Genomic DNA, 17,238 nt, shown 5'->3' on the forward strand with positions numbered 1-17,238 from the left:
AGAGCTCTTTAAGATCCCAGAACACAGGCTGTAAAACTGGCCAGATCCATTTGAGGATAAGGGCATAAATGTGTCCCTACATTGTCTGGCATAAACATCAGTGTTTAATTTCCATTTCCACTCCTGCTTGTGACAGTCCTGTACACATAAAATATGTAAAATTTTATTTAGCTACCTTACAACCTCCATCTTTCATGTTGACAAATATATTTTTGATGGTCTGCAGAGTTTAAATTTTAAATCACATAAATACTTAAGACAGCATCCCAGAGATTTTCATTGTCAGGGTCAGGATGAAAATCTTAGTCTCTAACTTTTTTATCCCCTGCCAAATTCAGTAGATCTCATGTCCCATAGTCAATTATACTCTCCATCTTAGCAGACTTATAATGCTTGTCTTCAAAGGAGATTTAAGCTGTATTTTCTTTATTTGTACTGCACTTTGAAAGTATTAGTTGCAATTAGATATGACCTAGTGTTACTTTAGGGCTTCTTTTAAACCTCAATATATGTAAAGGGTCAGAGAGGAACATTTCTGAGTCACAGAAAAGCATTTCCATTGCATATCCTGGCTGTTGGAAACTGTGGAAGAGATTATCTTAGAGTATTTACAGTGGTAAAATAAGAAGGCACATGAGGAAGTGTGCCTAGCCAGAATGATTTTTGGTCGTGAGAGAAGTAAGAGAAAATAAATCTTGAAGATGTACACCTATGCTTTTGTTCAAACTGAACATTATGCATTTTATTGTGCAAATATTTCAAGAAAGGCCTCTGGAAGAATCCCAAAGTCATTCCCTACAAGTAGAATTCTTCCCCTGTAACTTCCCACCATGTCCAAGTTTCTTAACATCATTATGAAAATTCATTCATTCTGGACTGACTTTGAATTTCCTCTCCTTTTAAAATTTGTTTTAGATGTTTAAAAACCATTACTACTTTTCTACCTGTTTTGGTTGTTACTATTGATGTTTTAGAAAATTGAAGTAGCAATTTTCGAACTTTGGTGTCTTTCTTAGATCTCTTGAAATTCTTCAGAAATCTCATAAGTGTTGATTCATATTTTTAAAAAGTCATGTCATCATATTTTCATTTTTATGTATGTGTTTAAAGTGAAAGGTCATCTGGATGGATTTATTACTTCATGCTTTCCAAATCATGAAATCTACCTGTCTGTGTTGAGTCTAGAAAATTTTATGAAGTGAAATCTATTATTGTTTATTCTGTTTAGAATATGGTTGGTTTTGTTAAATATTATGAAGATCTTTATTTTTGCCATACAAAGCCCCGATAGACAACATGACATAGAAACTTCTAACTTAACTCAGTGTTTTGAATGCATCTTTCTTATTTTATATATCCGTCTAGGTTGCTTTTACAGTTCTGTTTGATTTAGAAGCTCTTCTGAAGATCTGGTGTTTGGGTTTCACAGGATACATCAGCTCATCTCTTCACAAGTTTGAGTTGCTGCTTGTAATTGGAACCACTCTCCATATTTATCCAGACCTCTATCACTCTCAATTTACATATTTTCAGGTATGATCAGCTACTTTTACTTTTTACCCTATATACCAAATTAAAATGTTACCCATCCATATTTCACACAAATTTCAATTTTCTCACAGTATTGACTCATTTTGAGAATAACTTTAAAATAAAAAAAATCTCTGGTTTTCACTATGTTCATTGGGTGGATTTACAAAAATAGTATTCTTTCTATCTTTGCTGAGAAGTCCTTTCTGTTATGAGTAACTCCCATTTCTTATCTGAGCTGTACTGTTCAGTAGGTTCTGGTTTGTTTCTTCATTGTTCTTCACTGAGCCTTGACCTTTTACACAGCTGTTTACAACATCACCTTCCCATAGTGTTCACCCCTACTTTCCTGGCTGCTCTCCCTGAGGCCTCAATTCACTTGCTGTTGTTTCTCCAAATCTTCATCTCTGTGGCAGTCACATGCTAAGCTACATTACTGTGGGTCTTCTAAGGTAATTTCTCCAGAATCATCCTAGACTTGGGTTTTTTAGCTTTCCAGCCATTCTTTATCTAGAGGGAGTGTATTTATTGAGGCTCTTCTTGCATTTTCACTTGGGGGAAGAGCAGGAAAGAGAGACAAAAAAAATACTAATTCTGACTTATCATTCTGGCTGATTCTTCTTGTTAGCCAGGCCAACTGATTTCCCAATCATCCTCCTTCACGTGCTTAGGGTTGATCCAGTTTTGGGAGAAAGCTTTGGGATTCATTATGTGTTATGTTCCACAGTGCTAAAGAAAGGGTATTTTTAAGAATATATATATTAAAGAATTAATATCTGCCCATTATTCAGCAGTGGATTAGCATGGTGAATAAGTAATACTCAGTAAGGGAAAATAACAAATCATCAAACAGTGTTCTGTCAATAAATGGGATTAGTTAGAGTGACACATACTGTAAACATGGATACAGCATGGGGGAAGCAATCTCCCCAAGTGTGGGTTGAAACATAATGGCCTTCTCAGATTTCTGCAAATGTCATCCTGTATTTTTTCTTAATGGTTCTGCAAAGCTCCTCAAGAAAGCTTTTAGGATGAAAAATATCTATTTTGTTTTCACCTGATATAATTTGAAGACTTTTAAGTCATTATAACTTTGATTTTGCTGTCCAAATATGTAGAATGTTGTTACTCAGTGCAGCATGATGCATCTAAGGTGCAAGGAAGGATGATGTGTCAGGAGTATGCAATTGCACTCTTGTGTCAAAAGCACAGGGAGCATTGCTGGGAGCTCTCAGTTAAAGCAGTCAGCAACTTAGTTAACAATTGGTTTGTATTTATTAGGACATAGTCCACTTATGAATGGTGGCTTCTTTGTAAGAATTTTCAGCGTAAATTATGAATGTTGGACTAAATGGATGACATCATCACTAACTCATAGGATTGAAAGTATGATTAAAATGTAGGCAGATGCTGGTAATAAAATAATAAGTATTTTCTTTTTAATTGATTTAATTAGTTTAGTGGAGCAGTGGTGGTGGTGGTGTTCTTTTTAATTACACAGTGCTAGCTTTTATGACACAAAATTTCAGTATGTGATTTTTTGTTTTTTCCAAAATATATGAAAGACGTACATTTTACAAGCAGAAGCACCCACTACACTGAAAGATTTGGGTTGTATTTTGCAATCCAAGTACCTTAGGAGGCGAATGATTGGAAGGTTGCAGAATACCTTTGAAGTCAGCCTGTAAGGTACACACCTTCCTCCACACTTAAGTTCTGGGCAAGCTAGATAACACGTTTTCAAATCAACCAAGGTCAAAATGTCTTTTTCACATGAATACATCTTAATGTTAGGCAGATTTCCAGGCGTTTAGGTATTCATGATGACAGGGTAAATGTGTTTCTTGTCAGCCAGCAAAACAGATTACTGAAAACAGAAGTCCTTCTTGACACATTCCAGGATAGCAAGCAAGAATTATTGTTTGGGTTGTCTAGTCCTCCTTGCATGCATTTCAGTTTGCATTATTCATTGATCTGTATCATTACCTTTTGCCAACACATCACTCAGTCTTTACTACATTGGATACTGTCCACCCTCCCACCTATCATTCACTGTGCATTCATTCAAGATGCTTTGCAAAGCCCTCAGTGAAAGACTGTGAAAGGACTGTTACATAGCTATATCTGTAGGACATAAAATTAGTGGAGAAATGACAAATTTTGCATATTATTGCAGAGATATGTAATGAACCAGCATAAAAGGGAGAGATTTAAACAGAATTTAACCTATACTGAACTTAAGAGATGGTATTGTATTTGTGCTTGGGGAAAATACTGTTGAGTCATTTTCTGAATAACTGTCATCCCTTGCAGGGGAGGTAGCCATTATTTGTAACAAAGCTGTGGTTCTTTTTTTTTTTTTTTTTTGTATTATTAATTTTAATTTGTTTTTAATATATTTTTATATTTAATCCAAATAGTGCATCTTCTACAGCTCTTCAATATAATACAATTTGCAATCCAATTACGCAAAATGCATAAATTCATTAGAATGTACTTTTGCTAGATTCAATTTGTTACCTAATGAAAATAAATGAAGAAACCAAATAGTATCAATAAGATTAGTGTGTGGCTTAAAGGTCAATTAAAGTTCCCCAAAGAAAGGGGGAAAAAGTAAGGCAGATAATTGAGTTTATCTAAAACACCACTCAGAATACCAACTAGTATGAAATTTTCTCCCCACTGGGGTCTGTGCTGAAACTAGTATTGATGGGAACAGAGCTAACATTTAAACCCTAAGTAAATCCTGTAAGTAAGAAGGCACCATGTTTACATTTTAATAGTACTTGTAAATATCACTCATCTCACTATCTGCCTTGGTAACCAGTTTCATGTACTCAGAGTATATGTAATGTAGTCATGATACCAATATGAAAGAAAGGACTTTATCTCACCTCGTGCTAATATTGTGAAAGTTAAGCTGTCTAGTGTAACTTCTGAATCCAGGACCCTTTTTTGCCGCTGAAAACAGTGGATGCTTATCCCATCTCATGTAAGGGCTCTGGTATGTTTGGAATAAGTTGCTCTCTTGAGTTGACTCTCTCTCTTCCCCCCTCTCCTTTGGTAGTTAAATCTAGATGACAAGCATATTCTGCATACCTTACAAATGGTAGGGAGATGAGCTTCATGTGAAATCCAAAGGTGTACATTATTAGCGAGCTCAGTGTGTGAACAACTTAGACTTATTTTCTTTCCAAAAAGAGCATAGTAATTGTATTTGACTTGTACATAAGGTCAGACAATAATTGCACTGTAATTCCTACCTTTCAGTTTCAATACGTTTCTTGTGGAAACCCGAGTGATACCTTGAAATAGAGAGCCTTTTCTTCGTAAGCACTGCAGAATCTCAGTTGCCCCATATGCTGCTGTCCATTGTCTTCAGCAACTACTGTTACTGCCACTGCCTCTTGTTGATACTGATGTTCATGCCACTGTGTCAACATCAATGGCAGAAATAGGAGAATCAGAGCTGTCAGCAGCTCTTTCAAAGTAGACTCAGCAGTGAATAGGTCAGGAGTTCCACACAAGATCAAAGTTTTGCTGCCAGTACTGAGAGGTGTCAGATATGTCAGGGGCAAACAATGCTGTTGTGAGATACTGAGTTTCTCTGATACTGAGAAACACAACCCAGAATTTCCCATGTTATATATAACATGAAATAGCAAAATATGCTCATTACCAAATTTACTAGGTTATTGTGGTACATAATGCCAAACAATTTTGCTTCAGGTCACTGAAATGGAAAGATGATCTGTGGAAGAAGACTTGGCAGTTCTTTGTGTGAATACGTAACCTGGCATAACAAACATCATAAAATCAGAGCAATATAAGTTGGAAGTGGCCTTTCAAAGCCATCTCATTGAGCCTGCTGCTCAAAGCAGAGCTTTCATCAAAGACTGTTCATGATTCTGTCCATTTAGTATAAGAATGAAATTTTAACAAAAGATGATAATCAAACTGGAGCCATTGACCTAGCACTTCAGTAGATTCTCAGTTGCTAAATCTAGACTGATGCACTTTGGCTCCTGCCTGAGGGCATTCTTATGTTTGGTAACACACTATAAACCTACTTTGGTCTCTAATTCCACATCATACTTGTATTTAATATCTGTTGTGTGTTTTGTCTATGTCTTTGTTCCCGTTGTTACCCCAAAACCAGCTTCACCCAATTACATTTCTTTAATGACTCCTCATGATTGGTGAGTTGACTACAGCCTTGGAGACCTTGGGTCCTCCCATGCCTGTACTATCATCCCATGCCTGTATGCCTCAATGCTGCTTATGTTCCTGGTTTTGTGGTTTTAACCTAACATACAACTTGTCATCTATTACAAGTGGTGGCAACTTGATATTTATTGGTCTACAAGACTGTCCCTTTTTGGCCATGAATGTCTGGTATTTTGAAAGTTTTTGATTAATGTGATAATCAAATAATTGATACAGTTGCATTTTTCTCTTTCTTTCTAGGTTCTTAGAGTAGTTCGGCTTATAAAGATTTCTCCTGCTTTGGAGGATTTTGTGTATAAGATATTTGGACCAGGAAAAAAACTTGGGAGTTTGGTAGTATTTACTGCCAGCCTTTTGATCGTAATGTCAGCAATCAGTTTACAGATGTTCTGCTTTGTGGAAGAACTGGACAGATTTACAACCTTTCCAAGGGCAAGTATATAACGCACTGATTACTCATTGCTTGTCACTATTTCCTTATCATGGCTATTTTCTTACCATTGATGGTGGACTTGGCAGTGTTAGGTAAATGACTGGACTTAATGATCTTGAAGGTCCTTTCCATCCTAATGATTCTATGATTCTGATGGGGTTTAGCCTGGCCAGTACAGCTAAACATTCTACAGCTACTTGTTCAATCCTCCCCCTGCAGTGGGTCAGAGGAGAGAATTGGGAGGAAAAAAATGTAAAATTTTAGGGCTGAGATAACAAAATTTTAGTAAGACAGAAACAGAAGGGGAGACAATAATGATAAAAGAATTAGAATATACAAAATCAGTGGCTCACAATGCCATTGCTCAGTATATGTTGGCTGATGCTCAGCCAGCTTCCAGTCTGCAACCAATAACCAACTTTCCCTTAGTTTATATGGTGACCATGATGCTATATGGGATGGGATATCCCTTTGGTCATTTGGGGTCACCTGTCCTGCCCCTCACAACCTCTTGTGCACCCTCAGCATGTTCACTGGTGGGGTGAGAGGCAGGAAAGACACTGACAATGTGCAAGCACTGCTCAGCACCAACTAAAACATCAGGGTATTATCAACATCATTCTCATCTTAAATCCAAAATATACCACTGTGCCAGCTACAAGGAAGAAAATTAGTTCTATACCAGCCCAAACCAGGACAGATTCTATCATATTCCTTATTACATTAGCAGTCTTCCTTTCCTTCTTAGAAACATGAAGCAGTTTATCTCCATATGTATCAATTTTAAAAAAATGTATTTTCTGGATGTAACAGTATTCCTGTAGTCCTTCTGTAGTGAGAACCATCTTTCCTTGTGGTAGGTATTCTATTTTTGCTGTCAAGGGAACACAGAGAAATTTTGCCCATGCACCGTGATGATGACACAACACAGCATACGGCTTAACAGTACTCTGTCATGTTACAGGAAGAGGATTCATGTCCACAGGCATGAATATTAGCCTGAGAATTTATATAAAACATGTATCTTCATATTATCAAAGTGGTTGTTCTTGATTTGTACAGGAATGCTTGTTTTACACAGGGTTATAAAACCTGTCTGCATTGACAAAATAAGTGTTTGCCTTTTGGGTATAAATAATGGATGTTTATGGGCATTACATTAATTCAGAACAGAACATTGAAAATCGGTGGAAATTGGAGCTAAAGTATTTGTTGAAGCACACTGTTCTGAATGAAAATAGTGCAATTTCTTTAATAGCGGATTAGACTGAGTGTACATGGATTGGTTCCAGTGACAATTTATTTGTTTCTGTCATTCCAGTTTGATTATCCAATGTATCTATTTTAGTGAAAGTGCATTGGTTGGAACAATTAAATAACAATGAAAAAGGCACCCTCAAGGGTCATGTATTTAGCGAACAAAATGCCTAAACAACAATTTGAAATTATCAAGCTGAACTTGATCTATGGGAAGCTGGCCATCCAATGTGGGACAAAAAAATGCCTACCCACAGGGAATAGTGTAGCACCATGCTTTCTATTTTGGAAAACGTGCTTAGAAAAACAGCCACTAGAATTAGATATTCAGTATCATTCATTAAATGGTGAAGAAAAAAAATAAAATAAAACTTAAGCTTTCCTAATTAAGTCAAGTCTCTAAATCAGATATGATATTACCACCATATTCTATTCTCAATTCTCATGTACAACTTCTGAAAAAAACTGCAGGTTTCAATTCACCATGGAATTTTGTTTTAGAATTATTTTATTATTTATGCAAAATGTCAGTGAAAGTCCTGAAAGAATAATTGTAGTATGATCAAAATAAGACAGGATTGCAATCACCTTCACATTTTAACTAGATAAAGTGATGCAAGTACCTGATAAAGATCCACTTGCAATGAAAAATGGCCAATTTATATAAATACATTAGTAAAGTTTTGGATTATTTTGAGCATTTTAATCTGCTGCCATTTAAGCTTCAATAAGGACTTCTAGCATATTGAATTTTAACAGGTATATGTAAATACTAAATACATGTTTTAACATGAGTCCTTCATTACTTTTTATGTATTCATATTCACCTTGTTGTATTTGTTTCAGAAGCATAAAATTTACAGTGTGTTGTTTCTTTTTGTAGTTTTATAGTGAAGCATCTCTTATTAGGTTAAAAGTCAGTGAAAATTTTGTACTCAAAATTGTGATTGATGGTGTGAAATTGTGGCATTCCTCTGAAGGAGCAGGTCTTCCTAGCAAAGTCTGGGATTTCTCAAATTTTCTTCCCTGAAGAAAGATCACTGAATCAGTTTGGAATAAGACAATTCTAATTCTTTTCAAAACATGACTGAAGACATGCTGTATAACATATGAGATGATATTAAGTTTGCAATACCAGAATTTGTAAGATAAATTATTAGGAGCTTACCCTCAAAGAAGAGCAAATCTTAAATAGCCAGGATTGTTGCTGTGAGTTTTTTTCAGTTAAAAATACAGGGAGGACAAGCGTGATCACAAAAATGGTGACACTAAAGGCTAAATTTTGAGTTTCTACATTAAAGTGCTTTCTGCATTGAAACAGATAAAACCTAAAATCATTTTGAAACTAAGTGCTTTATAAGGAGGCACAGTATGGGTTTTGGAACAAATAGACCTCCTCCTTTTGCTAATGCCTCTAAATTGCATGTTTTCACATGGTTTCCTGATGAAAATCAATAGGCACAAGCTCACTGTTGCCATAGCTACTAATTTCACCCTTCTTTTGGCCATTACAACTTGCCAAATGGACTGGCTTTCTCTCTAATACTAAGTACAAAAATATATATGTTTGCTTTACTGTTTTTAACCATCTGGTATCTCTTATTTTTGCATGTCTTCTTGGGCTGCACATATTGAGCCATGAGGAAGGACAGGGGTGGCTGGGCCCCCTGAAAAAGGTATAGGTGTAAGGCAGCTGCTAAGAAAATTCACTGTATGGAGGACAAAACACATTGTTACTGTGTCTGACTTCCATGCCCTGGTTTCTTTTGAAGTTTGCAGCCATGTGCTGACTTCTCTGTCTCAATTTACAAAGTTGGGAATGCTGTTCTTCTTTTAAATGGGTCAACCCAAGATGAAAGCCAGGCCCAACTGATCACAACAATTCCCCAGTTTTCACAAAACCAAGTGTTTGCTCCTAGCCTTAACCTTGGAAAAAGTTTCTGATGTGAGATATTAGTTCAACTTAAGCAACACCCATTATAAAAGATGAGCAATGCAGTCTTAATTCTCTGATGCAGTTAAAATCTCAGTATCACTGCCACATTTTTAAAGGATGACTACTCTTCTTTCAGGTTGTTACTGAGCCCTCATGACTGTGTCAGGAGGAAAACATAAGTTTCTGCTGGTAGAAGGATGTTACAGTAATATCCTAAATCCCATTAACTTAATTTGCAGAAGCAACCCCTATGATTTTAGAACTGCTTCTATGAATTAGGCCAGTGGAATTTGGTCCTTAAAATTTTGTGGGCAAGCACCAGTTACAAGACAAGTACATTATAACTGTAAGTAGTCATCTGTGTGGCACCACCCCTGTAACAGTTGGACAAGATGTCAGAAATGGCTCTTTGGCTCATATATTCTACCAAACCTTCGCCAATCTTCCACTATAAATAAAAAGGTAGTTTGACTTCCATCATCAAAACAGCTCATTAAGTAATAGGGCATAAATACTCAAAAAAATTGACAATCTTTTCTGTAGCACAAATTAATTCAGAAAATCACCATTTGCATAAATTTCTAAGTCTCGTCTTCACAGATGTTGATTCTGTCAGCTAGTTGCATTTCAAATTAATTTTAAAATAAACAGTGGGAGGTACACCTTTCAGCTAAAAATAACTTGCTCCAAAGAAGATTGCTTGGTGCAAAGCACATATTCATTGTGCGCTGACTTATTTACTTAAAACTAATGTTTTGAATTATACTGGAATTTAATGTCATAATAAAATGCTTAAATTATATTGAAAGGCCATTTTATAAAACTATATGCTTTACTGTCAATTGGTTTGGATGGAAGATTAGATTTTTTGATATTAAATTAATATCTTCTCCACATTAATCTATTATTACTTGTATTAATTAGTAGTCCACAACATTGTACTGAAGCTATTTTTATTACCTGAAGAATTAAAAAATATAAACTTGAAGAATTAAGTAAAATATATATATTTTTTTAAGCAGTAAGCTGTGGTAATTAAGTGTGATTCAGAAGAAATGATACTGCACTAGTTCAGTTATCCAGTCCTTCAGGTGTTTTTAAAGCCAGCAGTGGGGTGTATTATTTAATGTAGTGCCCACCTTATGCTTCAGCAAGGAGTGCCACAGCAATCAGGTACGATGGCCACTGGCTCTGAGTGCAGGCAATCACAGCTGCCTGGTTTAGCTTCAGCTCCCCATCACAAAGGGAAGCTGAGACCCGAGAAGCAGTGCTGAGCACTGATGGGGTTCTTGTCTTCTTCACCCTAAAGCACCCCTGGTAGAGCTAAAGGGGGCTGAATTTTCTGTTCTTTCATGCATGCTCAGCTGGCTACAAAAGGCCTTTCCTAGATAAAGATCCCAAATGTTTCTTTCTCTGCATGTCTTGCATGGGGAGCAATGATTTTATAATAAGGAAAAGAGTTAGTACTAAGAGTTTTTAATTTTGCGCAATGTAGAGTCAGCGCACATGACTGGGAGGGGGCACTCATTTGAAGGGAGGATGTGGCTGCAGGTTGGCAATATGCTGGTTAAGGCCAAGATTACTGGCAGAAACATAAAGCATAGGGCACTGTGCAAATTTCAGCCCTCGTGCTTGGCCTCTCCAAATACATGACATACCAAAGACTTTAACCACCCCAAAGAATTTACAGAAAACTAGTTGCCAGCATATTTTTCTGCTGCTTCTAGTTCATGATAGCCTTTGTCCTCTGTGGGATCTGTGTTCAAAAGAAAGCCTGGGACTTTACATTTGGTCAGGATGTTTCTGGTGTAGAAATAAAAGTCTGATGTTTCTGATGTTTAACTTCTCTCTGAACATGTGTGATTTCTCATTTGGATGCCTTGGTCTGCTCCATGTTCATCTCAGCGTCACTTCTTGTAATTTTGTCTTGTAGGTTTAAGCATCTCTGAAAATTTGATTAGTGTGAGTTAATTCTGAAAAACAACTGTAAAAATAATACTCAACTTCTTGGTCTTAACCTAGCAGGGTGTTTGTGCTTCTGTCTGCTTCAGAGTGCCACAGAACACAGAAGCAATAAGAAACCAAGTTGGACTTTGATGACAGGCTTTTTTGTGTGAGTCAGCAGGCAAATGACTTCTAAAACCCTCAGAAGCTAAATGTTTGTGAACTCTGTAATAGAGTAAAAATTCATAGTTCTTCCTCCAAATATGACCTAGAGGCAACATGATTCAGTTTCTGCATTTTAAAATTTGTATTATTTAAACCAACAGAGGAGGAAAAACCTTAGTGCTAGGATCCTTATCTGTGGTCAGTGAAAGAATGGACAGGCAGTATCAGTGGTCTTCCAGCAAACTTTCTCCAAGGCAATCCCCGGGTACGGACATGGAAATTGTCCTCTCACACTGGGCACTCCAAAAAGGCAGATTCTTTTATTCAGTGCCTGCATAACAAGATGCACTTGTCTCTGCCTTACCCAGCCCATCTCAGTATGCTTTGTAACTGCAGGCCCTCCTTTCAAATTTTAAGCAGATAGCCCTTGATATACACTTTCTTTCATTATACGAGTCTTGCCACACCCTCCTTCATATAGTTTGAACCAGCTTCTTCTCACCAAATATTAATGATTGTTAGCCATAGGGTTGTCACATAGGGCCAAAACCAAGTGTTGTGTGCATTCACATGGACAGTCTTCTCTAGAGTAAATTTGCTTTTACTGCAGGTGAGAAGTCACAATCTGGAGTGGACTCCCCTAAGGGTGGGGATATAACCTTAATGGTTTGGTTTAGAAGAAACATTGTAAGAAACGTCTTGGAGAAATCAGTGTTTTGTTTGAAAAACCCTATAAATTTGATAAAGAGCCCAAGCAAAGTATTTGCCTGTGGTTTATAATAATAATATGAGTTTGAGGTCTCCCACACAGTTATTTTTGCCAGCAGCTTTAAAAATTAATTAGAACCATTTCATTGTTTCCCAAGCATGTAAGTTTGTATAGCTACGTGTTTTCAGATTTTCCAGCACAGGTTTTGGCTTAGGGTAAGTTGCAGTGAAGGGCTGTCTGGATACCGTTTTCTCACAGGTTTGACAAGAAGAATCCTTTTCTTTTTGTGCCATTGCATTAATATGTTAATCTGCTGCTGCTGGGCACACTGAGCACAGATGTAATACATCCTTGTAACTGTGTTAACATTTTGAATTCTAGGAATCCTGTTAGCTGTAAGCTGTATTTCCAGTTTCTAACACTTTTTTGTTATGCATAAACTTCAGTAAGATACCAGCTTTGATCCTTACTGTCTGGAAAGAGAATACTTTCAATGTCAGGCAAAAGCAAAAGAAGCTTGTGCAATAGTTTGGCCTCACTGAGACAGTCAAGATATTTCACTTTGATACCATACTCAAACTTCTGTTTCCTAGGCAGTGTGCATTCCTCAATGTCTGTGTAGGATGTACATCTTGCAGTTACATATTGCTCATGTTGAGTTCAATTCTGGTTGGTGCTGTAGGCTCCAGCTGGGGTTTCAAAGGTGTCTGGTTTCTAGGCTTATCCAATTTCATATTTTCCTATAACTAAATAAATAAATTGTTTGAAACATTCCCATTACTTCCTCTGTTTTTGACATGTGTACCTGGTCTCAAGGAATTTGAAAATATTGCAGGAATAATTCCACAAAAAATGCTATCTACAAAATGTAGAGGAAAAGTCTGACGGGCTGAATCAAGTGCAGGAGCAGAGACCTTGCCATTTATTGATTAGGCACATCTGTGGAGTGCCTCAGATGCTTCTGCTATTAAGATAACATAATTTATGGTCACATTTAATTATAACGCTTTATTATAGGTATATTTAGAGAGAGGAAACGTGGAAGAAAAAAGCATAATCAAAAAATTACAATACAGTATAATATTCAAAACAATAATCTATGATGCTCAGGATATGTATCCCATTTTTTCAGCAATGAAGGAAACCAAAAGGTTCTTTGTATGTGCTAATGAAGCTAGGGCTGTGTCAAAAATTGAAGATTACAGTTCTGTCAAAGATCAAGCTATTTATTTCTCCTTTAGCTCATAAGCAGCCTTCTACTTGGCTTTAAAAGTTAAACACATTTGATAAGGTTTAAAAAAGCTAGCCAAAACAGATGTGCATCTCTGTTAAATCAGTTTTAGGAATGTGTCAATACAACCATATTAGTATAATTCGTTAATATGTTTGTAATTCTATTTCTTGCAGGCATTCATGTCAATGTTTCAGATTCTCACACAGGAAGGATGGGTGGATGTTATGGATCAGACACTGAATGCTGTAGGACATATGTGGGCACCAGTGGTTGCTATTTATTTTATACTATATCATCTTTTTGCTACTCTGGTAAGTTTTCACTCACAAATGTGTTGTGCTTCATTTCATTTTGAATTACTCTCATAGCTCTTGTATTACTTATTATTCTCAGCTAGTTAAAAATAATTGTGATGCTCATTTTTAGCATAGGCAGCTTTTAGTTCGCAGATGTGGTAGAATAAATTAACCCTTCAGCCATGTGACATCATGTGGTGACCTTTGTTCTGGTGTGACATGTTCTTCTTAGATCCAAGTCACACTGCCAGGCTAACAGTATAATTTTTATCTGCCTTGTACCTTCACAGCTCTAATGATTTCAGAGTTAAGTGATTTTGTCATGTAGAACTGGTCTCCTCAGCTTTCATTGCATTCTCTTTGCAACAGCAATTAAAGTGAGAAGTGTAAAACCTTGCAATATAAACCCTTAACTAGTCATCCCTAATGTCCTGTTGCCTGATACAAAATCCATGCATGGAAAATATGTGGTATAGTATATCAAGCAATAAATGATGAGAACTAATACAGCAGTTCCTGCATGCAAACAGAAATGTGTATTATATAAAAAAAAACAAAAATCGACTTTTTTTCTGTATGTATTTCAAACGTGATTATTACATTCTTTCATGGAGAAAATGGGAAGCAAAACTCTCTTTGATTATCTTGTATCAATAAGGGCTTGTTGCTTTATTTTAATACCAACACAGAGAAAATACCACAATCAGGAAAATAACCATTTTATGCACCCTTAATTCACTCCTACTATTGCTCATTTTTTATTTTCCATTCACTGCAGGTTTTGATGCACTTAGTCTTATTTTCACTTTTTTCATTCAATTTCCTCTCTTTGCTCAGGTGTCTACTTACATAAGACGCTAACTGTATTTCTACAATCTCTGCCAGCTTCTATTTACTTCTTTTACTTTACACTATATCCCATTTCACTTCTAAAGACTGAATAGTTGGACTAGAGTTGTGGGTGCAATGGATTCCTTCATATGGATTGAAAACTTGACCATTTTATAAATGGCAATAATCACATCAAAGTATAAGCCAAACAAATGTATGTATCAGAAGATATATAGGGCATGTAATTTCTCACAGAAAATACAACTTTTCATGCTGGAGTGATCTTTTAAATTCCTTGGGAATTGAGGTTATAATTGAGGTGTGGTTTGGGTCATAGATCTGAAAGCAGTTACTGGTAAGAGAATCTTATTGATGTTTTTTTGATTCTTCAAGAATATTTTCTAATCAGTAACTCATTTTTACTTCTTAGATGAGTATTAAGCAAGTCCATAAAGTAAAATCGTGTCAAGTGACCTCTCTGCTAAAAATTCACATCTTAATTGAGAAATAATTTAGCTGTAAGAGCAATTTTAGTATTCTGTTTTATGTTCCTCATTTTGAAAGAATCATCTGGGACTTCTCTATTTGTTTACTGAAAGCACTGATTTTGCTAGGAGGGACGTCACTTTTCTGTACACCATCCTCAGTCCTTTTGCAGGGAATTTGCATTTAAATACACAGTCCTTGCTTTGCTCCATAAGGGCACACTTTTCTTCTCATTCAACTATGCAAATTCTACGTGAATGAAGAAACCCTACAAAGACAACTTTGCAGAATTATCTGAGCTTATGAAATTTTGGTTTCAATTCTAAGATCTTCCTCAGACTTCAGAAGGGAAAACTATGTAGGACAGACTTGTCTATAGGCAAAAGAAATTTAAAACAAAATAACATGGAACTGGTAAGGGAGCATGAAAAGTTGGGCTGCTACTAAAACCAAAAAGAAGCATTCTAAGAATAAACAGCCATCAGAGAATAACAAGAGTAAAGTCAAATGAAATTACTTTCACCAACCAGAAAAGGGGGGGCAATTAGAATTGAGAATGATAATTGCAGGCATTTGGCATAGCAGACTGTAGAGACTTGGAAAGAAATTAATAGGTTTCACATAAGAAGGCAAAGAAAAACTGAAGCTCAAAAAAGACTCACTCTCTTGGAAACAAGGACTGTAATTAGTTGAGATGGTGGCAGAGGAAGTTAAACAAATAACAACTTTGCATTTAAGTTTTCTTTTGTGGTACATTTTCTTTGGTTCTTGTTGGAAAAAAGCAAAAAGGGAGTTAATGAAAGTCTTGCCTTGATACATATGAGTGCATGAATCAGCAAGACATTAAGGGCCGATATATTTAATGAGTACTGTTCTTCTTTTTAGCATGGAACTGAACTTCCTTAACTGGTATGCTTTGAGCAGCATGTACTGAGTATCACAGAATGAACAGGATATCTAAAGAAGCAAAACACCATACTGTAAAATCGTAACAGAATTATAGCAAAATTCTTCATTCGCAACTAGGGATCAAAGTAGTTTTCATAAATGCTTGTTGGTCAAAAGGAATGACAAAAGTCAGAGGGTCCACAAACAATCATAAAGTTCCATTTGGCATGAAAATTAGTATGTTAGCCCCTGACCTACTATAAAAGCATGTGGCAGTGGGTTTTGGATAATGGAGTAAGGTGAAAGGGAAAAGAGACATTAAAGAGGTATTCATGAATTAAAGACAGAAAGAAAGACAGAAAAAGAGAGCAAAGGAGATCACTAGTGCTGCTTCCAGCATTCATCCAGCTGGGGGGACGCTGAGCCCAGTTTCAGCAGCACCAGTCTAGCTCATGGGATGTCCAGGATCCTGGGGGTACTTACCCAGCAATTGTTCATCTCTCTGTGTCGGTATGGCCACTGTGGGTACTGGAGGGTGTTGCCTGGGCTTGGGGAGAAACCTTTTTATGGACAAGGTTCTCTCTTTTTATGCTAATTAATTATCATGCACAGTCTGATCTTTCAGGCCTTTCTGGAAATGGGTTAGAGGGCTTGGGGGTCTTTGGTGGTGTCAATCCCACCCTACAGTCCATGCCTATGCCATGCCCACGTCCATGTCAACTCATTCTTATGCTTGCACTGTACTTTCATGTGTCATGTTTTAGATAGTGGAAAAGTGGTGCCCTATCTCTGCCTCACACCCGTTCTGCATCGAAACCTTGTTCTTACTCATGGCATTTTAATATCTATCATTCTTGGTTATTACCAACAATTATTGCCTATCGTTACTAGCAGTCCTTGGCTGGCTCCACAGCCATCCAGTTATCAGTTTGTGAGACACACATATTCACCCTTTCTTCTGGGAATTGAGAGCCCAAACGGATCTTGTTTTGGATGACTGTTTATGGTATCATTAGAGAGTGGGCTTCAGTCACAGTAATTTTCCATCCTGGCCACAATTTGAAAAACTTTCTTTGAAGGTTCAATAACAGAAATATTATTCCTCTTGGTTGTTTTGGAGGCAATAAAAATATGTTTCCAAGGTTTTCGCTTAAAATCAGGTGCTTGTTAGACACCTGTTAATTCCTGGGAACAGACAGTGTTTCTGATAAGCTCAAGAGGGGCTTAGTCTGAGTGCCAGTTCATCCAGGCTGAGGCCTAATGAGCATTTCTCAGACCACAGCGTAACCTGAGTGGGATGAG

General features: G+C 36.7%; 1 protein-coding gene across 6 annotated transcripts in view; it reads left to right on the forward strand.

The window, feature by feature from the left end:
* NALCN (sodium leak channel, non-selective) overlaps window positions 1–17,238 on the forward strand; it is a 229,626-nt gene that overhangs the window by 122,233 nt on the left and 90,155 nt on the right. For 5 of the 6 annotated variants that reach the window (XM_053970810.1, XM_053970811.1, XM_053970813.1 and 2 more), the window contains 3 exons: window positions 1,366–1,533; window positions 5,998–6,189; window positions 13,609–13,746. In XM_053970810.1, the coding sequence (XP_053826785.1) occupies window positions 1,366–1,533; window positions 5,998–6,189; window positions 13,609–13,746 (498 nt within the window). The remainder of the gene's footprint in view (window positions 1–1,365; window positions 1,534–5,997; window positions 6,190–13,608; window positions 13,747–17,238) is intronic. The other variant, XM_053970812.1, reaches the window with a different exon arrangement.

The sequence above is a fragment of the Vidua macroura genome, chromosome 2, assembly GCF_024509145.1.
Source record: "Vidua macroura isolate BioBank_ID:100142 chromosome 2, ASM2450914v1, whole genome shotgun sequence".
NCBI classification, from domain to species: Eukaryota; Metazoa; Chordata; class Aves; order Passeriformes; family Viduidae; genus Vidua; species Vidua macroura.